The sequence below is a fragment of the Salvelinus namaycush genome, chromosome 7 (genome assembly GCF_016432855.1).
Source record: "Salvelinus namaycush isolate Seneca chromosome 7, SaNama_1.0, whole genome shotgun sequence".
In the NCBI taxonomy this organism is placed as follows: domain Eukaryota; kingdom Metazoa; phylum Chordata; class Actinopteri; order Salmoniformes; family Salmonidae; genus Salvelinus; species Salvelinus namaycush.
The window spans coordinates 12,535,415-12,560,785 of NC_052313.1; the positions used below are offsets into that span (position 1 = coordinate 12,535,415).

The 25,371-nt window shown below is 46.2% G+C and overlaps 2 protein-coding genes across 5 annotated transcripts in view; both read right to left on the reverse strand.

The window, feature by feature from the left end:
* LOC120050979 (spermatogenesis-associated protein 13-like) overlaps nucleotides 1-22,516 on the reverse strand; it is a 32,926-nt gene extending 10,410 nt beyond the window's left edge. Inside the window, exons 1-5 of one of the 3 annotated variants that reach the window (XM_038997536.1) lie at nucleotides 22,055-22,516; nucleotides 4,539-6,134; nucleotides 3,368-3,409; nucleotides 2,478-2,951; nucleotides 2,185-2,329 (exon numbers count right to left, since the gene is read on the reverse strand). In XM_038997536.1, coding sequence (XP_038853464.1) covers nucleotides 2,185-2,329; nucleotides 2,478-2,951; nucleotides 3,368-3,409; nucleotides 4,539-6,134; nucleotides 22,055-22,063 — 2,266 coding nt within the window. In that variant the 5' untranslated portion in view covers nucleotides 22,064-22,516. Of the gene's footprint in view, nucleotides 1-2,184; nucleotides 2,330-2,477; nucleotides 2,952-3,367; nucleotides 3,410-4,538; nucleotides 6,135-22,054 lie in introns of those variants that run through there. The other 2 variants (XM_038997535.1, XM_038997537.1) reach the window with 2 other exon arrangements.
* A 1,098-nt stretch (nucleotides 22,517-23,614) lies between these two features.
* LOC120050337 (complement C1q and tumor necrosis factor-related protein 9A-like) lies at nucleotides 23,615-24,852 on the reverse strand. 2 transcript variants are annotated; one of them, XM_038996918.1, is made up of 3 exons: nucleotides 24,666-24,852; nucleotides 24,157-24,246; nucleotides 23,615-24,066 (listed from the first exon to the last, which is right to left on the reverse strand). In XM_038996918.1, the coding sequence occupies exons 1-3, from the start codon at nucleotides 24,850-24,852 to the stop codon at nucleotides 23,627-23,629; spliced, it is 717 nt and encodes a 238-aa protein (XP_038852846.1). In that variant the 3' UTR covers nucleotides 23,615-23,626. The 2 variants fall into 2 exon arrangements, with proteins under 2 accessions (XP_038852846.1, XP_038852845.1); XM_038996917.1 differs by adding an exon at nucleotides 24,502-24,564 and having other exon boundaries at nucleotides 23,615-24,399.
* Nucleotides 24,853-25,371: the final 519 nt, after the last annotated feature.

Consider the following 25,371-nt stretch of genomic DNA (forward strand, 5'->3'; position numbering starts at 1 on the left):
TGTGGTCACCACCTGCAGAACCACTCCTTTATTGGGGGTGTCTTGCTACTTGCCTATAATTTCCACCTTTTGTCTATTCCATTTGCACAACAGCATGTGAAATGTATTGTCAATCAGTGTTGCTTCCTAAGTGGACAGTTTGATTTCACAGAAGTGTGATTGACTTGGAGTTACATTGTGTTGTTTAAGTGTTCCCTTTATTTTTTTGAGCAGTGTATATAAATAATTGTGGTTTTTGCTTAGAAAACTTGGGGGGGGGGGGGGGGGGGGGGGGGGGACAAAAAAACAAACACCCGCGGGCCAGTTGGGGAACCCTGCGCTACACATTACACACTCTGGAAAGATGGTAAACACACTAACTTTCAGCTCTCCCAGACCTGCCAACCCTGTCCAACTGTTCAGAGTACAAGACGGGCAGCAAATTGAAGATTTATGTGCTTAGACAAACATTATGCATCACACCCGGTTCAGTTCAGTCCTCTGAAAAGGTATTTAGAAAACATAAAAGATTCATACTGATAAGTACAGAACATATAATATAAATATGTTTTGTGGAATTAGCATAGATTGTCTGTATGTTTATTCCATTACATGTACAGTATAGAATGGAGATAATTATCTATAACGTTTTTCTTAGCACATGCCCCCAAGTTTAGTCTCTATAGCAGAGGAACGCTAGTCACCTCTCAAACAGGGCCAACTACTAGGGCCAGCTCACAAGTATTGGCTTTTTAGACACGGTTCCTAAGCAATAGTAAAAGCAAAATCATTTTGAAAACATAAAAACAAATGATCACATCGACACAGACTGCAAACTGGCTACACAAAGCTTAAGTAGGCTACCGCAAAGGGAATCTGAACGCTGTTCAGTAGGCTACCGCAAAGGGAATCTGAACGCTGTTCAGTAGGCTACCGCAAAGGGAATCTGAACGCTGTTCAGTAGGCTACCGCAAAGGGAATCTGAACGCTGTTCAGTAGGCTACCGCAAAGGGAATCTGAACGCTGTTCAGTAGGCTACCGCAAAGGGAATCTGAACGCTGTTCAGCAGGCTACCGCAGAGGGAATCTGAACGCTGTTCAGTAGGCTACCGCAAAGGGAATCTGAACGCTGTTCAGTAGGCTACCGCAAAGGGAATCTGAACGCTGTTCAGTAGGCTACCACAAAGGGAATCTGAACGATGTTCAGTAGGCTACCACAAAGGGAATCTGAACGATGTTCGCTAGAAGAGTCTGCTGTTTCAGCCTATGTAAAGGTGTCTATTGTATTTCTTTGCAGCGCATATATAATTTCAGATTTTCAAAATTGATAAAATCTCAAATGTAGTGCAAGGGCATTTTAGAAGCTTTGCCTCTATAGTTAATACCGGACACTCATTCATTCTTCATCGTGCAGTCTTCTAAACTCGACTCCATTTAATTCCAAGATGTTTATATTTATTTTTGATTATACTTTTGTAATGCTTTTTGTGACGTGGATCATAATTACTGTTACAATCTATCAGGTTGCGTGATCCTTGTAATGGATACGTGGAAAATACAACTAATGAAACGCAGAATTGAACGTATATCACACTCGCACAAATGCGACCAGTTATTTTTCGTATTTGTATTTAATTTCTTTCACTAGCAAATGCGAGTGAACTGCTGGCACTTTAGAGCCCACTGAATGTCCATCTTATGTTCTCTAACGTTAGCTTGAACCAATGTGTTTACCTTTCCACAACACACGGAGTGGAAAAGGGATTTGTCCATGTGTTAACTTACAGCTGACAGTCGGAAAACTCAGCATCACAACAAACAGGAGGGGCAGACATGAGGTAGCTACGTCTAATAATGATGTATTCATATCCAGGTCAGTTGACACAAACTCCATTCATGTCTGTGTGTTGCAGCTCGAGAATCGGGTTGTTAGATTTACTCAGTGGATTTATTTTTATTAAAATGTAAAATAAATAAATAAATAAAATCAGGCCCTATTCATTTCTGCGTACTTTTAACTCGGATCTCGTACCTTCATACATGGACAGAGAATTGCGTAGTTGGTACACAACATGCGTGCATGTTGGCCGGTCTGCCCTCCTCTGCTTTGCTCTTCTTTTACAGATATTCTACCCCACTCTGCCTCATACACAGACATACTCTCTCCATCTTTATTCCTCCCTTTCACACACACTCCCTCCCTCACCACTGAGGACTCTGTGTAGTTTGCGTTGTCCAAGGCGGTCCAGTCCAATGGGGGTGCTCTGGGAGAAGGTAGAGGGGCGGAACCTGGCCGACACAGCCCTGTAGGAGGGCACCTGGTGGGACGGGACAGGGGGGCGTGACAGGGGCTAGAGCGACATGGAGAGGACAGTGTTAGGGCCCTTTGGGAACATCCAAGGGTTTTGCACCTCAATCACAAACAGGACATTATTTGACATAGTGTGTTACATACATTTCTCAGTATATCTAGCCATTGTTAAACAGTGAGATGCTTACAGACGGCAGGCGGTCCGCTCTCTCCTCAGCGCCAGGTGAAGAGTACAGATCCACTCCTCCAATCACAGACATAGGCCGTCTTCTCCGGCACCGGAGATCTCCATTCATATTGTAGTTCTCTTGGCTGTCACTGTCCTGCGAGCCTCCATTACTTTTGAAGTCCTGACAGGGAGTTCCATTTGTAGTCCTCTCCTCAGGATGTAGCTCCGCCTCCTCCTCGGGGATGGCGTACTTCCTGGCAACCAGCTGAGCGTAGTCAGAGATTGGCCGAGGCCTCGATCGCCCCGCCCTCCGTCTGGGGGTGACGGACGTGGACGTTTCCGTTGCGCCTGTTGCCTTGGGTGATGTGGTTAACATGGTTGAGGTGAGAGAATCTAGGGAACATGTTGGGGTGAGAGGGGTACCGGTGGCTGAAGGAGAGGGCGCCTCTTCACCCCCTAATAGTGCCTCTCTGCCCCGTTCGTCTGACGTGTCCTGCAGGTAAGAGCAAAGGTGAAAGGTCAAATTTGATGTCCCACAATGCCTGCTCCTAATTAAACACATCCTCAGCAAAGAATGTCTGTTAATCAGAAACAGAGCATGCTGTTTAGTTGACGTGTCAAATGTGGAAAGTGCGTACAAATGTCAGTGATATGGAATATTTATCTTTGTACATTCTTCTCCCATATCACATACCCTCAATTCATGTAAAAAGTCTTATCAAATTGTATGTGTACACACAAGGAGGAGCGACAGAAGAGAATACATTTCCTCCTATTTAGGTTACTGCCCAAGAGAAAAAATGTGCAATGGTTAGTTTAACTGACCAGAGAGCTTACTAGTATACTGTACTGGTTAAGTTTGTTTATTTTGTTTGTCATTGGTATGTCAGAAGAGAGATGTTCCCTTACCTCCAGCTCCTCCTGATCTTGGTCTGGTCTGGTCCATATGCACTGGAAAGGTACACAGTAGATCAGCACCATGGTCAAACACCAACACACTCACAGGCCTCTGTCCCGAGGTCTGGGTCTGCTTCTCCTTTAGTCCTCTACTGCACAGTTCCCCTGCCTGCTTCTCTCTCTTCAACCAATGAAACTCAGCTAATTTCCCTCCATCTTATCAACTAAAATCTGCCATCAATCAAATAAACCTTCTGATTGAATATTCAGTCCTCTAACAACCCAGACAGTGTATTATTCCTGGTTGTGTCGGTAGTGTTTTCCTAGATCTCTCTGTAAACTCTCCCGGGCCCAGCGTGACTAGTGGACTTTGTCCCTGTGGCCTGCCTGCCTGTTGTTGAGGGCAGAGCGGGGAGGGGAGGGGACAGCATTGCTCTTACTGATAACCAGCCAGCCACAGCACACTGGAACAGGAGCCCCGCTTGCTTATGCAACCAATCCTACCACCAATCATAAACAATACCTAATAATTAACTGTGCCTGTTCTGCTCCTTCAGATTGGCCGGCCTCTACAGCCGGCCTACACGTGACCCTGCTAGGGCTGTGGCTGCCACGCAATCACAGTGGTGACAAATACACTAGACCGATGCTTATGAGACACAGATAAAGTGACAGTAGATGTGACACAGGGTTGGGGCCAATCAGCTGGGCTGTAAAGCCTGATTGACAACTGACTTGACCAATCATGTTGGACAGGAACTTTGGACTAGGCATGGGCACGCAAGCGTTGGATTCTTTGGTTAGCTAGAGACACGCGCCTCCACTCACTTATCTAAATGACTTTAAGAGACCTGACATAAATCAAAGATCCCTTCATAAACCACCAGATATCTCCACTACTACGTTCCATTTCACAAGACAAGGGTCACTGCCAGAAGAACGAATTATTAGGATAAAGGCCTTACAACGGATCATTCTGCTCCAATTGATAAGGATGAGACTGTCTGCCTTCACCCCCATGACGACTTTTCACTATGCTTCCCTTTGAGCCCGCTGAATAAATAGGAATGAGATGTCACCACCAGCACATCGCTTTCACCTGATGTCTTTCAGATCAGTAGTCCAGACATTCCAGTAGGACTGAGCCAGTGTAGCAGATTGGAGCATCAAAGTATTATCTTACCTGCTTTGGTGCCGTCTTGACCTCTGCGTTGACCTCCGGCTGGTGTTTGCTGTGGCTCTCACATGGCTCCCCCTGGAGGAGTGGAGGGGAGTCACACTGAGCTCTCCACCCGTCTCCCCTTCCCTCCTGAGGCCTGCCTCCCTCACACAGGGTGCTCCTCAGAGGAGATGAGGTTGTAGCGAGAGGTTCACTATAGGTTGGGAAACTGAAGACATGGTCTGGTCTTCCCTGGGGGTGGGGGTGGATGGTTGGCGTGTGTTCCAGTGACACCAGAGTGACGTTCCTCGTTCCGGCGGGCGAGGGCCGCCGTTGACGGTCGCTGGCGGGAAGGCAGGGCGTACGTCGGGAGTAGTCGTCGTGGAGACGGCTGTGGGGGGACAGGGGAGTCACGGGGGAGCCCGGGCAAGTGACGGGGGACGGGTTAGGCCTGCGTCTCACGGTCAGGTCAGTCATGCTGCCCACTAGCTTCAACATGTGGCCCTTGGCCCCTAGGGGACTCCTAAGGCGACCAGGGCCCTGGCTGCGGTCCCTAAGGTCCATGGACGAGGCACTGGCTGATCTCTGTATGCTGGGGCCCACATTGGCCGCTACAGAGCCAATGGTACCTGGTGAGTCATTTGGAGAGGGAGAAGGGGCTTTGCGTCTGAAAGGGGCCTTAAGGTGTAGGTTGTCTGCGCTCTTGCTTAGTCTGCTCAGTACGTTGACGCTCTCTTCCGAATGGAGGTTCACCTCAGACCCTGAACTGGAGCCTAAACCTAGCCTCTGATTGGATGAAACCCCCTGTCCTGGACCCTCCCCGCGTTCCCCGTTCTGCCCAGTGTCCAGCAGTGAGATACGCCCCGCCCCATATGCTCTCCGGATACTCCTCGAAAAGAGTGTGTTTCTCTGCAGTCCATCTTCCTTATCTACTACTTCCTCCTCTCCTTCATTGTCAGAGCCATAAGGGCTCATCCCAGCCATATGCTGGCCAATAGACACCCTACTGGACACTCTATAGCCCTCCCCACACCTCAGTCTTAAGCTCTGATTGGTTGTGACCATTCCATTATCTTCACCCTGGTTGGCTGCTGAGATGTACTCCCCATCCGGATTAGCTGTCCCTCGGTTCTGGATGCCTTGGAGCACTGAGGAGCGCAGCTTCTTAAAGGAGCCCATGACGGCAAGCCCTGACAGGACTGGCCAAGCCTGCGGGCCCCCGGCACTGGATTGAGGGCCCTGGAAGGAGAGGGGCCTGGTAGGACCCGGACTGTCCCCAGGAACGGTGCACTTCCTCTGGGTAGAGAAGAGCCTCATGATCCTGGAGGGGTAGGGCTTCATCTCAGGGTGGCCTATCACTCGGCTGGACCAGGTGTCCGTGTTGAGCCCGTTCAGTCTACTCTCCTCACTGTGGGGGTCAGAGGTCACAAGATGTACCTGGGCACCACACCCAGACAGCAGGGACGGGGGCGCCACCCTCTCCACGTGACCCTGGGTAGGGTAAAGATCGCCGAGGGGTTGAGGCCAGCCTCGAGGTTGAAGGTCAGGGTCGGTGGAGGAGCCATTGCGACAGGAGAGGGAGTCATCGCTGGTAGACGGGACTGCATCGCTCTGCCCCGCCTAAAGAGACAAGACATGTTACGTAACATTTCTTTTATTTACCCAGGTAGTCCAGTTGAGAACAAATTCTCATTTACAACTGCGACCTGGCTAAGATAAAGCAAAGCAGTGCGACAACAAACACAGAGTTACACATTGGATAAACAAACATAGTCAATAACACAATAGAAAAGTCTATATACAGTGTGTGCAAATGTAGTAAAATTAGGGAGGTAAGGCAATAAATTGGCCATAGTGGCAAAATAATTACAATTTAGCAATTAAACACTGGAGTGATAGATGTGCAGAAGATGAATGTGCAAGTAGAGATACTGGGATGCAAAGGAGCAAACATTAACAGTATGGGGATGAGGTAGTTGGGTGGGCTATTTACAGATGGGCTGTGTACAGGTGCAATGATCGGTAAGCTGCTCTGACAGCTGATGCTTAAAGTTAGTGAGGGAGATAAGACTCCAGCTTCAGTGATTTTTGCAATTCGTTCCAGTCATTGGCAGCAGAGAACTGGAAGGAAAGGCGGCCAAAGAAGATGTTGGCTTTGGGGATGACCAGTGAAATATACCTGCTGGAGCGCGTGCTACGGGTGGGTGCTGCTATGATGAGATAAGGCGGGGCTTTACCTAGCAAAGACTTATAGATGACCTGGAGCCAGTGGGTTTGGCGACGAATATGAAGCAAGGGCCAACCAACGAGAGTATATAGGTCACAGTGGTGGGTAGTATATGGGGCTTTGGTGACAAAACGGATGGCACTGTGATAGCAAACTGGATGTAGTCTAAGTAGAGTGTTGGAGGCTATTTTGTAAATGACATTGCCAAAGTCAAGGATCGGTAGGATAGTCAGTTTTACGAGGGTATTTTTGGCAGCATGAGTGAAGGATGCTTTGTTGTGAAATAGGAAGCCGATTCTAGATTTAATTTTGGATTGGAGATGTTTAATGTGAGTCTGGAAGGAGAGTTTTGTTTTATAACATATAACACTTTGTATTACTCTTCTTACTACAGTGTCCTTGGTCGTTTAAAAGGCCCTTTGATTTCAATATTTTATTACCCTTTATTAACATTATAAAAACACAGGGAACCTGTGCAAGTGAAAATAAGAGCGTTTGATTTAGCCTACGCAGCAGTTTATTTATCCTATCCAGCAGTTTATTTAGCCTATTTAGCCTATCCAGCAGTTGATTTAGCATATCCTATTGAGCCTGCCCAGCAGCATATTTAGCTTATCCTATCCAGCAGTATATTTAGCCTATCCTACTTAGGCTAAATAAACTGCTGGATAGGCCAAGTAGGCTAAATAGGGTAGGCTAAAATATCCAGTGGTTTATTTAGTCTATCCTATTTAGTCTATCCAGTGGTTTATTTAGTCTATCCTATTTAGTCTATCCAGCGGTTTATTTAGCATATCCTTAAAGCACACAAGTACAAAATAGCCAGAGTTGCCTTTATCTTAAACACTAGACTGCCTGCTACCATACACACAGCCCTGAAGGTGGCACAAGTGAGGGGTACACTGTCGACTTGAAAAAGGCCTTTCAGGAAGTGATTTACACCAGAAGCAGCTAGAGGGACATATAAAAACACTTTGAATTCAGAATGTAATTTAAGGAAACAGTAATGCAGAAAAGTAAAGTAGGCCTAATTATTTGTTTACTACAAATGAATGGGTGCCACTACCAGTATAATGTTTAGCCAATAACACTATGCATTTATGAGTCTGCAATGCATATGTTGCTGTGAAGTATGAAAAAAATATATCTTGAGTGGAGTACAGTATTATTGCTGACTAAGTATAGTAACATACATCTTTGTGTATATGTGAGTGCAAGAAAAAGATTGCTCTTTTGTTAACAGCATGCGTTTCTGAGCTTTGAGTGTGTGAGTGAAAGAATGAGAGAGCGAGAAAGAGAGGGTGTCTGGCAGTCTCTCTCTCTCTGTGACAGCTATCCTATCTACACTGAACAAAAAGATAAATGCAACACGTAAAGTGTTGGTCCCATGTTTCATGAGCTGAAATAAAAGATCCCAGAAATGTTCCATACGCACAAAGAGCTTACTTCTCTCAAATGTTGTGCACAAATTTGTTTACATCCCTGTTAGTGAGCATTTCTCCTTTGCCAAGATAATCCATCCACCTGAGGTGGCATATCAAGAAGCTGACTAAACAGCATGATCATTACACAGGTGCACCTTGTGCTGGGGACAATTAAAGGCCACTAAAATGTGCAGGTGTGTCACACAACGCCACAGATGTCTCAAGTTGAGGGAGCTTGCAATTGGCATGCTGACTACAGGAATGTCCACCAGAGCTGTTGCCGAGATTATTCAATGTTCATTTATCTACCGTAAGCCGCTTCCAACATTGTTTTAGAGAATTTGGCATTACGTCCAATCGGCCTCACAACCACAGACCACGTGTAACCACGCCAGCCCAGGACCTCCACATCTGGCTTCTTCACTTGCGGGATTGTCAGACCAGACACCCAGACAGCTGGTGAAACTGTGGGTTTGCTCAACCAAATCATTTCTGCAAACTGTCTGAGACCGTCTCAGGGAGGCTCATCATCCTCACCAGGGTCTTGACCTGACTGCAGTGTGGCATCGTAACCGACTTCAGTTGGCAAATACTCACCTTCGATGGTCACTGGCACACTGGAGAAGTGTGCTCTTCACAGATGAATCCCGGTTTCAACTGTACCGGGCAGATGGCAGACAGCGTGCATGGCATCGTGTGGGTGAGCGGTTTGCTGATGTCAACATTGTGAACAGAGTGCCCCATGGAGGTGGTGGGGTTATGGTATGGGCAGGCATAAGCTACGGACAATGAGCACAAGTGATGAGATCCTGAGGCCCATTGTTGTGCCATTCATTCGCCACCATCACCTCATGTTTCAGCATGATATTGCACGGCCCCATGTCGCAAGGATCTGTACACAATTCCTGGAAGCTGAACATGTCCCAGTTCATAGCCTGCTTACTCAGACATGTCACCAATTAAGCTCGTTTGAGATGTTCTGGATCTACGTGTACAACAGCGTGTTCCAGTTCCCGCCAATATCCAGCAACTTCACACAGCCATTGAAGAGGAGTGGGACAACATTCTATTGGTCACATACACATGGTTAGCAGATGTTATTGCGAGTGTAGTGAACTGCTTATGCTTCTTAGATCCAACAGTGCAGCAGTATCTAACAGGTAGTATCTAACAAATTCCACAACAAAACCTAATACACACAATTTAGTAAAGGAATGGGATGAGAATATATAAGTATAAAATATATGGATGAGCAGTGACAAAGTGGCTAAGATGCAATAGATAGCAAAGAACAGATCGTGAAGGATACAGTATATATAGTTGAAGTCGGAAGTTTACATACACTTAGGTTGGAGTCATTAAAACTCGTTTTTTTTCAACCACTCAAAAAATTTCTTGTTAACAAACTAGTTTTGGCAAGTTGGTTACCACATCTACTTTGTGCATGACACAAGTCATTTTTCCAACAACTGTTTACAGACAGATTATTTCACTTATAATTAACTGTATCACAATTCCAGTGGGTGAGAAGTTGTACACTAAGTTGACTGTACCTTTAAACAGCTTGGAAAATTCCAGAAAATGATGTCATGGCTTTTGAAGCTTCTGATAGGCTAATTGACATTTGACTCAACTGGACGTGTACACGTGGATGTATTTCAAGGCCTACCTAACTCAGTGCCTCTTTGCTTGACATCATGGTAAAATCAAAATAAATCAGCCAAGACCTCAGAAAAAAAATTGTAGACCACAAGTCTGGTTCATCCTTGGGAGCAATTTCCAAACACCTGAAGGTACCACGTTCATCTGTACAAACAATAGTACGCAAGTATAAACACCATGGGACCACACAGCCGTCATACCGCTCAGGAAGGAGACGCGTTCTGTCTCCTTGAGATGAACGTACTTTAGTGCGAAATGTGCAAATTAATCCCAGAAAAACAGCACAGTAAAACCGACCTTGTGAAGATGCTGGAGGAAACAGGTACAAAAGTACCTATATCCACAGTAAAACGAGTCCTATATCGACATAACCTGAAAGGCCGCTCAGCAAGGAAGACGCCACTGATCCAAAACCGCCATAAAAAAAAGCCAGACTACGGTTTGCAACTGCACATGGGGACAAAGATCGTACTTTTTGGAGAAATGTACTCTGGTCTGATGAAACAAAAATAGAACTGTTTGGCCATAATGACCATCGTTATGTTTGGATGAAAAAGGGGGAATCTTGAAAGTTGAAGAACACCATCCCAACCGTGAAGCACGGGGGTGGTAGCATCATGTTGTGGGGGTGCTTTGCTGCAGGAGGGACTGGTGCACTTCACAAAATAGATGGCTCTCATGACAAAGGAAAATTATGAAGATATATTGAAGCAACATCTCAAGACATCAGTCAGGAAGTTAAAGCTTGGTCGCAAATGGTTCTTCCAAATGGACAATGACCCCAAGCATAAGTTGTGGCAAAATGGCTTAAGGACAACAAAGTCAAGGTATTGGAGTGGCCATCACAAAGCCCCGATCTCAATCCCATAGAACATGTGAGGGCAGAACTGTGGGCAGAACTGCGTGTGGGAGCCAGGAGGACCTATTGGGGCAAATTGGAGTGTGTCTAGAGTAACAGGTAGGGTGGAGGTGATATGATCCTTGACTAGTCTCTCAAAGCACTTCATGATCACAGAAGTGAGTGTTACGGGGCGATAGTCATTTAGTTCAGTTACCTTAGCTTTCTTGGGAACAGGAACAATTGTGGCCATCTTGAAGCATGTGGGGACAGCCGTCTGGGCCAGCAGCCTTGCGAGGGTTAACACGTTTAAATGTTTTACTCACGTCGGCCACAGAGAAGGAGAGCCCACAGTCTTTGGTAGCGGGCCGTGTCGGTGGCACTGTATTGTTCTCAAAGCGCGCAAAGAAGTTGTTTCTTTGCGATGTCCGCGACGGGGCTTGTTTTCTCCACAGGCCACAATCAACAGCCTGATTTATGCGAAGGAGATTTGTCACGCTGCATGAGGGAAATGGTGGTCACACCAGACACTGACTGATTTTCTGATCCAAGCCCCTACTTTAAAAAAATGACATGTATCTGTGACCAACAGATGCATATCTCTATTCCCAGTCATTTGAAATCCATAGATGAGGGTTTAAATGCATATATTTAAATTGACTGATTTCCTTATATGAACTGTAACTCAGTAAAATCTTAGAAACTGTTGCATGTCGCGTTTATATTTTAGTTCAGTGTACATTTCTCTTTGACGGTGTATATTTTCTATGGCCAAGGAGCAGTGGGCCTCAGTGTAAGCGTGTGTGTGTAGGGCAGCGATTAATGCAGGCCAGTCTTTGATGAGGGGCTTTGTGAGCATGACTAAGCAATGAGAATCACTAATCCATTGTGATTAATGCAACAAATTGCCCATTTTCTCCAGATTTGGCAGACAGAGAGATGTGAGAGGGAGTGATCTCTGCTTCTCCATCTCCATCCTGAGATCTGAGTAGTTTCACACAGACCCAATTGATCACACAGTGGCTCTGCTATAGACCTTTTAATAAAATACAAACTTAATGGCGAAAGTTAATGGCAAAAGTTAATACTACATGGAGGACCTAACTTGCCTATCATAGATTAGACTGCCTCTGTCTGGCTTTTCCACTCCATCTCTAGCGCCAGTGAGTGAGAATAAGATGTGCTGTTAGCATTCTCTTCCACCATATGGATTATCTCAATGCTACACCTTCTCTGTTGACAGTTCACCAACCTCGCTCCCCTCACCCACTCTGACCACTAGTGTAAACAGAAGAAAAGCACTATCACCATTCCTACTCTACTCATACTAGCCTTGCATACCACCCTTGAAGGCTTCTAGGTACTCCAGTAAGACACAAGGTTGGTGAATGAAAGAGACTACTCGAGCACTGAACAGGCACACTAAGGCTGTCCTCTAGTCAATGTATTATCTCAAACTCATCTTCCTACCCAACCAACCCTATCTTGCACAATGCACACTACCCCTATGCCTGGCGCAAACATTCACAACCCAGTTGGGACCTGCTACACTTGGCAGGATACAGCACAGGTTTCGCTTTCAAAAGAGTTGGAGTTTCTGCCTGCCAGTACTTCAAATCTAGGGATCAACAAAATGAGTGTGTGTAGTTTTACCCTGGCCAGAACAATAAGCTGCGTAAGACAGTGGAACCTCCTACTGTACTAGCCTCTTACGTCAATCATACTACAGCACTAAGTAGGTCTACATAAAATGAAAGGTTCACCCATTTTGAATCTTATATTGTCTTTGTTCATCTCTGAGTTATGTTCCATCGATTCCCTGGGTCATTTCATGTTTTCATGTGTACCGGCGTTCAAGCAGGCAGAAATCTGGCAGGTATTACATAACACTGTGATAAAGTCGCTATCACTACACTGGAAGTTAATGGGACTACAACTTTTAGATCGCGAAAACGTCTATCATACATGTCAGATTTCAATACTGGCCGATGTCATAACTCAGGAGGAGGTCTTCTCTCGAATGAGCCATTGATCATATTTTTGCGATATTCCTACCTTGAGAAATGTGTAATTTAACAGGAGGGTATTTTTCCTAATTGTCTGCCTCTCGTGCGAGTTGCATTGCATGGTGCAGTTGCCAGATATACTATTGAAAGGAGATAGGAATCCAATGAATGAAGGAACATATGACATTAACCATTCACGTTGTGTCACGCGACCCCTTCTCAGTCAAGAAACGTGCCTATTATCCTCGAAAGTACGCAATGTCACGATTCCAAAGCTATACGATCCTACAGATAGCAAGTTAATTATCTCACATCTCGGAAAAGATTTGCAGTGTTGTACATCTTGTTGAAAACAATGTGCTAATGTTGGGTTTTTGAGCTAGCGCCCAAGACTCCATTCACTCCTTGAAGGAGAGCGCTCCTTGACCCAGAATCGTTCAGAATGCACCGCGCGGCCAATTGATGTAGCATGGGCAACGTTTCCCATCTCCTCAAAAGTACAGTGCATTCGGAAACTAAATCAGACCCCTTCCCCTTTTTGTTACGTTACAGCCTTGTTCTAAAAGATATATATTTAAAAATGTTCCTCATTAATCTACACACAATACCCCATAAAGACAAAGCAAAACAGGTTTAGACATTTTTGCAAATTTGTTAAAAATAACAGAAATACCTTATTTACATAAGTATTCAGACCCTTTGCTATGAGACTCGAAATTGGGCTCATGTGCATTCTGTTTCCATTGATCATCCTTGAGATGATTCTACAACTTGGAGTCCATCTGTTGTAAATTCAATCGATTTGTCATGATTTGGAAAGGCACACACCTGTCTATATAAAAAGGTCCCAAAGTTGACAGTGCATGTCAGAGCAAAAACCAAGACATGAGGTCGAACAGATTGTCTGTAGAGCTTCGAGACAGGATTGTGTCGAGGCACATATCTGGGGAAGGATACCAAAACATGTCTGCAGCATTGAAGGTCCAAGAACAGTGGCCTCCATCATTCTTAAATGAAGAAGTTTGGAACCACCAAGACTCTTCTTAGAAGCTGGCCGTCCGGCCAAACAGGGGAAACGGGCCTTGGTCAGGGAGGCGACCAAGAACCCGATTGGAGCTCTGTCAGTGTGGCAGAGGTCCTCTGTGGAGATTTTGCCAAAAGGCACCTAAAGGACTCTCAGAACATGAGAAACAAGATTCTCTGGTCTGATGAAAACAAGATTGAACTCTTTGGCCTGAATGCCTAGCGTCACATCTGGAGGAAACCTGGCATCATCCCTACGGTGAAGCATGGTGGTGGCATCATCATGTTGTGGGGATGTTTTCAGCGGCAGGGACTGGGAGACTAGTCAGGATCGAGGGAAAGATGAACGGAGCAAAGTTGAGAGAGATCCTTGATGTAAACCTGGCCCAGAGCGCTCAGACTGGGGCGAAGGTTCACCTTCCAACAGGACAATGACCCTAAGCACACAGCCAAGACAATGCAGGAGTGGCTTCGGGACAAGACTCTGAATGTCCTTGAGTGGCCCAGCCAGAGCCTGGACTTGAACCCGATCGAACATCTCTGGAGAGACCTGAAAATAGCTGTGCAGCGACACTCCCCATCCAACCTGACAGAGCTTGAGGGGATCTGCAAAGAATGGTGAGAAACTCCAAATACAGGTGTGCCAAGCTTGTAGCGTCATACCCAAGAAGACTCGAGGCTGTAAAAGCTGCCAAAGGTGTTTCAACAAAGTACTGAGTAAAAGGTCTGAATACTTATGTAAATGTGATCGTTTCTTTCATTTGCAAACTTTTTTTAAAAACTGGTTTTGCTTGACCATTATGGGCTATTGTGTGTAGATTGATGAGGGGTAAAAAACGAATTAATCAATTTTAGAATAAGGCTGTAACATAACAAAATGTGGAGAAAGTCAAGGGGTCTGAATAGTTTCCGAATGCACTGTATATCTGCCGTTGTTAGCCAGCCAGCCCATAGAGAGAGCATTGCATTGTGGATGATGTAGTTGAATTGAGCTGCGGATTTCCACAACGATTTCCCATGTTACCAACCTTATTATAACTACAAAAATAAACATTTGTTCACCAAAAATATTGTTCTCACAGTATTATTTAACACCGTACATTAAAGGAATAAATGGTTTTGGGTGGATTTTTACTATAAGTTAAGCTTCAACAATATGGAAGGTCAATATGCAGGTCAGGTCAGTGTTCCCGCATGGTTGCATGTGAAGTCTGGGAGCAAATGGTGCTCTGGCTCTCAGGCCCAGAGTTAATTAAGAGCTCAGAGAGAGGAGAGCAGAGGAACCCCCCCCACACGGCTGCCAGCTGGAGCCAGCCTCTGATTAGACTCCCAGAGAGAGGAGGGCTGGGGCTACACTCAGATATACTAAGGCTGTCCACAATATATTGAAAAACACACACATACTGTAGAAGACACAAACACTGGAGATCTATACACACACACACCCCCTAGCACTAAACAGTGGGAAACCCTGCCATAGGGGACAGGAGTGGAGGTGCACATCTCTTGGTCATCAACTTCCTTCTCTTTGGGTTGGTAAAGTCAGTCTTATGTAAGGGGTCATAAACCTGTAATCATTAGTGAACTCCAGCCCCCAATTCACCTATACAGAGCAGAGTTATGTCTTGCCCCGGGCCAGGCTAAGGCTAATTGGGCAGAAATATAAACGGAGAGTTAAACTAAATAGACGGCTAGACAGAGAATATGAAGGGAAAGGCACTTCTCTAGCAGTTCTCTAAATTGGTAGCTAAGCCATGGAACAGACAGAACCTCCCCAAAAGCACTAACACTGCCATGATTCTATGGTAAGCTGCTCAGCTTGCTTGTTTGTTTACAGGTTGTCTGTTGTTATTGGAGTGATCGAATCTAGATAGCCAGGCTTAAGACGTTCAGGGTAAATAACTTAACACACTAGAACTTATTGAAATTGTGAAAGAATGAGAGAAGTTTATACCTTCCATGTTAGCCACGCTGATACGCATGTAGGAGACCTCCCACGTTAGCCACGCATGTAGGAGACCTCCCACGTTAGCCACGCATGTAGGAGACCTCCCACGTTAGCCACGCATGTAGGAGACCTCCCACGTTAGCCACGCATGTAGGAGACCTCCCACGTTAGCCACGCATGTAGGAGACCTCCCACGTTAGCCACGCATGTAGGAGACCTCCCACGTTAGCCACGCATGTAGGAGACCTCCCACGTTAGCCACGCATGTAGGAGACCTCCCACGTTAGCCACGCATGTAGGAGACCTCCCACGTTAGCCACGCATGTAGGAGACCTCCCACGTTAGCCACGCATGTAGGAGACCTCCCACGTTAGCCACGCATGTAGGAGACCTCCCACGTTAGCCACGCATGTAGGAGACCTCCCACGTTAGCCACGCATGTAGGAGACCTCCCACGTTAGCCACGCATGTAGGAGACCTCCCACGTTAGCCACGCATGTAGGAGACCTCCCACGTTAGCCACGCATGTAGGAGACCTCCCACGTTAGCCACGCATGTAGGAGACCTTCCACGTTAGCCACGCATGTAGGAGACCTTCCACGTTAGCCACGCATGTAGGAGACCTTCCACGTTAGCCACGCATGTAGGAGACCTTCCACGTTAGCCACGCATGTAGGAGAACTTCCACGTTAGCCACGCATGTAGGAGACCTTCCACGTTAGCCACGCATGTAGGAGACCTTCCACGTTAGCCACGCATGTAGGAGACCTTCCACGTTAGCCACGCATGTAGGAGACCTTCCACGTTAGCCACGCATGTAGGAGACCTTCCACGTTAGCCACGCATGTAGGAGACCTTCCACGTTAGCCACGCATGTAGGAGACCTTCCACGTTAGTCACGCATGTAGGAGACCTTCCACGTTAGTCACGCATGTAGGAGACCTTCCACGTTAGTCACGCTGATACGCATGTAGGAGACCTTCCACGTTAGTCACGCATGTAGGAGACCTTCCACGTTAGTCACGCATGTAGGAGACCTTCCACGTTAGTCACGCATGTAGGAGACCTTCCACGTTAGTCACGCTGATACGCATGTAGGAGACCGTCCACGTTAGTCACGCTGATACGCATGTAGGAGACCGTCCACGTTAGTCACGCTGATACGCATGTAGGAGACCGTCCACGTTAGTCACGCTGATACGCATGTAGGAGACCTTCCACGTTAGTCACGCATGTAGGAGACCGTCCACGTTAGTCACGCTGATACGCATGTAGGAGACCTTCCACGTTAGTCACGCATGTAGGAGACCGTCCACGTTAGTCACGCTGATACGCATGTAGGAGACCGTCCACGTTAGTCACGCTGATACGCATGTAGGAGACCGTCCACGTTAGACACGCTGATACGCATGTAGGAGACCGTCCACGTTAGTCACGCTGATACGCATGTAGGAGACCTTCCACGTTAGTCACGCTGATACGCATGTAGGAGACCTTCCACGTTAGTCACGCTGATACGCATGTAGGAGACCGTCCACGTTAGTCACGCTGATACGCATGTAGGAGACCGTCCACGTTAGTCACGCTGATACGCATGTAGGAGACCGTCCACGTTAGTCACGCTGATACGCATGTAGGAGACCGTCCACGTTAGTCACGCATGTAGGAGACCGTCCACGTTAGTCACGCTGATACGCATGTAGGAGACCGTCCACGTTAGTCACGCTGATACGCATGTAGGAGACCGTCCACGTTAGTCACGCTGATACGCATGTAGGAGACCGTCCACGTTAGCCACGCATGTAGGAGACCTTCCACGTTAGCCACGCATGTAGGAGACCTTCCACGTTAGCCACGCATGTAGGAGACCTTCCACGTTAGTCACGCATGTAGGAGACCTTCCACGTTAGTCACGCATGTAGGAGACCTTCCACGTTAGTCACGCATGTAGGAGACCGTCCACGTTAGTCACGCTGATACGCATGTAGGAGACCGTCCACGTTAGTCACGCTGATACGCATGTAGGAGACCGTCCACGTTAGTCACGCTGATACGCATGTAGGAGACCGTCCACGTTAGTCACGCTGATACGCATGTAGGAGACCGTCCACGTTAGTCACGCTGATACGCATGTAGGAGACCGTCCACGTTAGTCACGCTGATACGCATGTAGGAGACCGTCCACGTTAGCCACGCATGTAGGAGACCTTCCACATTAGCCACGCATGTAGGAGACCTTCCACGTTAGCCACGCATGTAGGAGACCTTCCACGTTAGTCACGCATGTAGGAGACCTTCCACGTTAGTCACGCATGTAGGAGACCTTCCACGTTAGTCACGCATGTAGGAGACCTTCCACGTTAGTCACGCATGTAGGAGACCTTCCACGTTAGTCACGCATGTAGGAGACCTTCCACGTTAGTCACGCTGATACGCATGTAGGAGACCTTCCACGTTAGTCACGCATGTAGGAGACCTTCCACGTTAGTCACGCATGTAGGAGACCTTCCACGTTAGTCACGCATGTAGGAGACCTTCCACGTTAGTCACGCATGTAGGAGACCTTCCACGTTAGTCACGCTGATACGCATGTAGGAGACCTTCCACGTTAGTCACGCTGATACGCATGTAGGAGACCTTCCACGTTAGTCACGCTGATACGCATGTAGGAGACCGTCCACGTTAGTCACGCATGTAGGAGACCTTCCACGTTAGTCACGCATGTAGGAGACCGTCCACGTTAGTCACGCTGATACGCATGTAGGAGACCGTCCACGTTAGTCACGCTGATACGCATGTAGGAGACCTTCCACGTTAGTCACGCTGATACGCATGTAGGAGACCTTCCACGTTAGTCACGCTGATACGCATGTAGGAGACCTTCCACGTTAGTCACGCTGATACGCATGTAGGAGACCTTCCACGTTAGTCACGCTGATACGCATGTAGGAGACCTTCCACGTTAGTCACGCTGATACGCATGTAGGAGACCGTCCACGTTAGTCACGCTGATACGCATGTAGGAGACCGTCCACGTTAGTCACGCTGATACGCATGTAGGAGACCGTCCACGTTAGTCACGCTGATACGCATGTAGGAGACCTTCCACGTTAGCCACGCTGATACGCATGTAGGAGACCTTCCACGTTAGTCACGCTGATACGCATGTAGGAGACCTTCCACGTTAGTCACGCTGATACGCATGTAGTAGACCTTCCACGTTAGCCACGCTGATACGCATGTAGGAGACCGTCCACGTTAGTCACGCTGATACGCATGTATGAGACCTTCGGGCATGAGACTGCACAGAGGGCGCTTCTTTTGTGTATGTAAAACTCACCAGTCTGTGTTCCAAAGAGAAGCTGAGTTTCTCTGAGGAAATGTTGAAGGAAACACGCATGGCTCCCATCACCAAGCCCCGTCCGGCATGCATCTGTGTGTGTGTTCCTCCCCCAGGAATAATCTGATTAAGCAGGCTATACCAGTCTGTGCAGCACTAGTTTCATCTACGGTGCAGCCATTAAGACTACTAGTCAGCAACATACACTATGAGTTAGTCATACATTATAGTACTCTTAAAGCAGGGAAGCCTTACGACCACTCTACAGCTGCTGAAAACCCACTCTACAGACTCTAGATTATTGGAATGGATAATGTGATTATTCCATCATATTGGTGGATCCATGTAAAATCACATGGAATTTAGAACCATGTGTGTTACTAGGCTATATAAAGCTGAATACTAACTATTATCGCTGGATGCCATCTATACAAGGAATCTGATGGAATCTCTAGCTCACACAGAGAGAGCCTGCTCAGTGTCAATAGTAGATTGATCTACTATTGGGGGGGGGGGAAGAGGAAGACAGAAGAATGCACTTTCCTCCCATCAGATAGTCTAGTCGTTTTAACCGTTACACTGTCTAACTCACCTAGTCTATGCAACGGAACCAAACCCCATGTACATTCTGAGAAAGTGATTTCCAGAGATTGGGACCTGGCAGCCATGTTTGTGTGCTTGTTCACCAGAATCATTCTAAACCTAGTGCTGTTCAGATTCACTAATCTCTGTAGACACGCCAGGATCTCCTATTGCACAGTTGTTTGGCATTTCTGGTGACTAGTCTGACGAGCACCAGGCCGAGTCCTGTGTGCTAACAAGCAGTGGCCTACACCTTGACATTCAGGATGTTGCAGATAAGTGTCCTGTATAAAGCAGCTGACACGATAGCCTATTCTCTGAAGCAAAGTAGAATTTCTATTTTATCTACACATTATAGCCTAGTTCTGTCTGAATGTTTTGTAACATTACACCCTCCTAACTAGGCACCTGTTGCCAGCTTGTTGAAGTCTAATATCTCACAACGGCCCAGTTCCTCTTCTTTTTGTCCAATGACAGAGGGCATACTGAGAGACCGCGCCCCCCTTTGATCGTGGGAAGCCAGGTATTGGGTAGAGAGTGTCACCCACTTTCTCCGTCTCATTCATTCACTCACCTGATATAGTCTGTCAGAAAGCCCTGAATGGGAAACCCAACACCAACCACAGCGAACAGAGGACAAAACGCTACTATGAACACTAGGACTTGTAGGAATGCTACACACATAAATATCTGACCCAACAAGACACTAACATTCTACATACAAATAGCCTACAGTAAAACGGGTCTGGGACACTGCACATATAGTTAGTGTGGGGGTGAAGTTACTAACACTTGAGGGGCCCAGGCAACCTCTTTCCAGGATGACACAGAACCAGTTATAGCAGGGTATCAAATCAATCCCACTGATAGACCTTTGACATAAGCTTCTCTGAGAACAAGGACATTTATATGAGGCAAAGTTCAAACATAAAAACTCCATGTAACTGCCACTCCTGTGACGAGTGGCTATACTGTGTGAACCCGAAAGAGTCTCCTACACCAGTGCAAATACACTGACCAAAAATATAAACGCAACATGTAAAATGCTGGTCCCATGTTTCATGAGCTAAAATACAAGATCCCAGAAAATGCCCATATGCACAAAAAGCTTACTTCTCTCAAATTGTGTGAACAAATTTGTTTACATCCCTGTTAGTTAGCATTTGATCCGTTGTCAAGATAATCCATCCAACTGACAGGTGTGGCATATCAAGAAGCTGATTAAATAGCATGATCATTACACAGGTGCACCTTGTGCTGGGGACAATAAAAGGCCACTCTAAAATGTGCAGTTGTGTCACACAATGCCAGAAGTCTCAAGTTGAGGGAGCGTGCAATTAGCATGCTGACTGCAGGAATGTTTACCAGAGCAGTAGCCAGATAATTTCATGTTGATTTCTGTACCATAAGCCGCATCCAAAGTTATTTTAGAGAATTTGGCAGTCTGTCTAACCCGCCTCACAACCGCAGACCACGTGCAACCACGCAAGCAGAGGACCTCCACATCCGGCTTCCTCACCTGCGGGATCGTCAGGCAGGTGCTGAGGAGTATTTCTGTCTGCAATAAAGCTTTTTGTAAAGAAAAAACTCATTCTGATTGGCTGGGCCTGGCTCCTCAGCTGGTGGGCCTATGCCCTCCCAGGTCCACCCATGGCTGTGCCCCTGCCCAGTCATGTGAATTCCATAGATTAGGACCTCATTTATTTATTTAAATTGACTGATTTCCTTATACTGAAATTGTTGCATGTAGCGTGTATATTTTTGTTCAGTATATTTGAATACTGGAATTAAATAGCAAAGTTTGTGTGATATGTTCAGATATACTACTGAACAGAACATCTAGCTGACATGAAGCTCTTCCCCTGACACAGTATAGAACCCTTGCCCGAATGTGCACCTGCGCCTGGCGTTCCATCCATAGAGAGAGAACTGTTCTGGTATTCCACCTCCCTGGTGTATGGGCGTGTACTAATCAGAAGCTTACAAAAATGTATACCTCTGGAAAACAATCTACTACAACTACAAATCCATACTGAAAAGGAAGTAACAGGGAATGTTGAAAATTGAAAAAGAGCTGAGAATTAGATGGTAAAGGCGATTATGTTCCTGTTCTTTCGCGTAAGCCAGCAAAACACCCGTTGAAAAAGTGCTTATTTATTTGTATATTTAATTAACTTAGTTTCAGCATAAACCTCTTACTTTGTAGTTTACCGAAACCCCCACAGCACCCAAAGAATGGCATCTCCCACATCACTATAACAACCAGGGGAGTAATGCCCTACAATACGCCCCCCCCCCCCTCTTTTGAGTTAACGTTAAAGGAACAAATCAATACTAGAACCCAAACGAATTTGATCAATATTGACTGTGAATGACACATTTATATTCACAAAAAAAGTTGACCAGTTTCATATTAGCCATACATTTGTTTATCATGCAACAAATTGATATTACATTCATCGGCAAGTTGGTTACTTTTGCTTAACTTACCCTTCTCATAGTCGTTGACGTTGTCCTGTGCCACCGGTATTTCTCATCAACAAAGCAGTAACTGTTTTTGTTGATTAGATAGCCATAATAGATAAACACTTTACTAAAAGGGTTAGCAAGCTACTTGAAGGTCCAAATGTATTTTGGGTCCTGCAATCGATGACTACACACGAAAACATGTCTGAAGTAGCAGGCTACTGTTTGATAAACTGGCTTGCAACGTCTCGTGACAAATGACTAATTGCAACATCAAACAGTAGGCTAGTTAGCTGGCTAGCTAACCGATACATTCTAAAAGATTTAACGTTACAAAATTGAAAGCTGGCTTGGTAAAAGGTTGCGGGCGAGAAAACATCCGGCGTTGGTTATGCAAATGAATAAATGGGAAAACAGGGAGTCAATAACTTAAAAAGTTGTTCAAGCAAACTCAGAATCCATTGGTACTCGTACTCAAGTGTGTGAGGCTGGTCGATTATTGGCAGCTCGAGCTGTCGTTTCGGTGAGCAGCATCAGTACACTTGTTGCGGTGATTGCTTGGGGGTGGAGTTTGCGTTCGACCTTCACGGTTTTACTATAGTTACCACAGCCACAAAGTCAAAATTGGCTATATCGTAAAAATTTATAAAATCTAAAATTTGCTTTTTGGTCTTAATTTAAGGTTAGGGTTAGGCATAAGGTTAGCAGTGTGATTAGGGTTAAAGTTAGGTTTAAAATCACACAGACCAGAAATTGTAAAAAGAGTCGGGGTTTATGACATTGTGGTTGTAGTAACTAGTGACGACCCCAAATTCACTCAAACTACGTTTTTCTAAATTTTTGTGGTGGTCTGACCGCAAAAGAACCACACCTCCTACAGCCAATCACAGTTAAACAAAACATGACCACGGCAGTAAAGCACGCCCATAGTAGGTTGCGCTCCATTGTAAAAAAAACAGCTGTGGATTAATAAATGCGAGCGTCTTCTTCGGACGTCATTTCTGGCACTGACATTTGGCATGCCTTTGAAAAAGTACAGGACCTTCCAGTTGTTTGTAGTATTGCAAAGCTCAGCCTGTTTCCTCATGCCTAAGTGTTTTTATTCATGCCCACACCCAGAAATGTATATCACATTACACCAGCTGATATATTCTTCACAAATGTGTACCCTACTACTTTGTACATAGGAGTAAATTAAAAGACAGTGAATTGTTTACAGTGTATGACATTTTATTGAAATCAAACAAGATACAAGAACACATGTCACAGGAAATCTGTCATAGTTTGCTGAGTTATCAGAGAGATGATCTTAAATGATAGGTGAAATCAGTTGCAGCATCAAAATATTACACACAATTGTTGTTTAGTTTATGTTCATATTTGATAACAAACCATTTAAACAATGCTTTTGTCATTGCCTAAAATGACTGTACAGATAGGCTATTAACGTCACGTGAACGACATATTAAAGTCATCTTAACATCATATTAACATATTCAAGTCATATTAACGTCATATTAAAGTCATATGTAACAGGTGGTAATAAAGTATTGTAACTTTCCCATGTTACTTCACTGAGCCATGTGGACCTAACCCCTATTCTGCACCAAAGAGAAGGAACCCAGAGAAGGTTGTATCATCATCTTCATCAGCAAACAGCCCGTTGAAGAGCTCTCCTCCAGCCACCTGCAGCCACACCTTGTCCCCTTTCTCCAGGTGCAGCACAGCCCCGCCTGCCGCCTGGTCCTCACTGCTCTGATAGTTATCCATGGTGTGGATCACCTTCACCCCGTTTCTCACTAATGCTACTTTTACATTACGGGAGAACACAGTGATGTGGTAGGTAAAGTAGTAGGCCCCAGACACCACGCAGGTGAACCGTCCGGTCTGTGGGTCATAATGGTCCTGCCGGTTGTAAATCACCTTGTCAAACCTGATCGGTGCGTTAGCCGGTGGGAGTTTGGTGTATTCGGTTAGACCCACTGAGAACGCGCTTTTTGGGATGAAGAATGTGTCCCCCTTCTCTCCCTTCTCTCCTGTCTCGCCCAGATTCCCTCGCTCTCCGCGGTAACCAATGTTGCCTTTGAACCCTGGGGGGCCGAGGTTTCCCTTCGGTCCTGGTCGACCTGGAGTTCCCAAGGGCCCCTGGATGCCTCGGTCCCCCTGGAGCCCAATCTCCCCCTTCTGCCCTTCAGGCCCCAGTGGCCCCAAATCCCCTTTCGGTCCCTGGATTCCTGGTAACCCGAGCTCCCCCTTCTGGCCCTTTAGGCCCATGGGCCCTGAGACTCCTTGGGGCCCCATCTTCCCCGGTGGCCCCTTCTCTCCATTCTCACCCCGTCTGCCCTTAATTCCTGCCAGACCAGCTGTACCTGCAAATGCAAGGATAAAGGAATTGTGTTTATATTGTCTATCAGAGAAAGCCAGTAGTGATAACTGTACAAAATATTTTTGATGATAAAATACAGTATTACCCAGCTCCCCTTTGTCTCCTTTGGAGCCACTCTGTCCAGTTGGTCCAGTGATGCCGATTTCACCTTTAATGAATAAAGAACTTTCAAAAACTCATTAGCATGGACCAGAAATGCTGGTTTCTATTGAGACCTATCTAACTGAGGAGGTTGTGCCTTTGTCTTACCTCGATCACCCTTGTCACCTCTGAACCCATCTCGTCCATCTCGGCCTGGCATTCCATTGTGGCCTGGGTCTCCTGGTATTCCTGGATGTCCACAAACACATTCATTCTTCTTGGGTTCTTCCAGTGCTATGCATCTCACAACCAGCAGAAGGAGCAAGAGAGAGACCCTGAGTTTGACCCACACCATTGTCCCTCAAGAGCCAATGCTTCACAGCAGCCCCGTTGAGTATTCTCAGCACTACCGTTATACTCAATACCGTTGAGTATTCTGCACAATACAGAAGAGGCTAATCCAGCTCAACACATGAAGTTCAATACACACTCACACACATATACATTCACAGACACATGCATACAAACTGAGCGCAGGAGAATGAACACAGCTGAATGTTTGTAGAGCCAAGACACCGAAGAAGGCCACACAAACCTTACCAAGAACTTGAAAGGTGGTGACATCACCATGCCAACTGCCAAGCCAGGCATCCCATTGGTTCGACAAGGATAACGGCTATTTTAGGTTACTTATTCTGTGTCCAGCCCTCTCCCCGTTCCACATCACCTGTCCCCTTCTAGAATATTCCCCATTCTCTGGCAGGGTAATGATCAGCTTGGACTGTGCTGGGCATACAGTATCTGTTACCATAGGGATGGTAGCAAGGCAACAAAATGGTGGTGTTCTGTGTTGCTTCCCTGTAGCAGTACATGC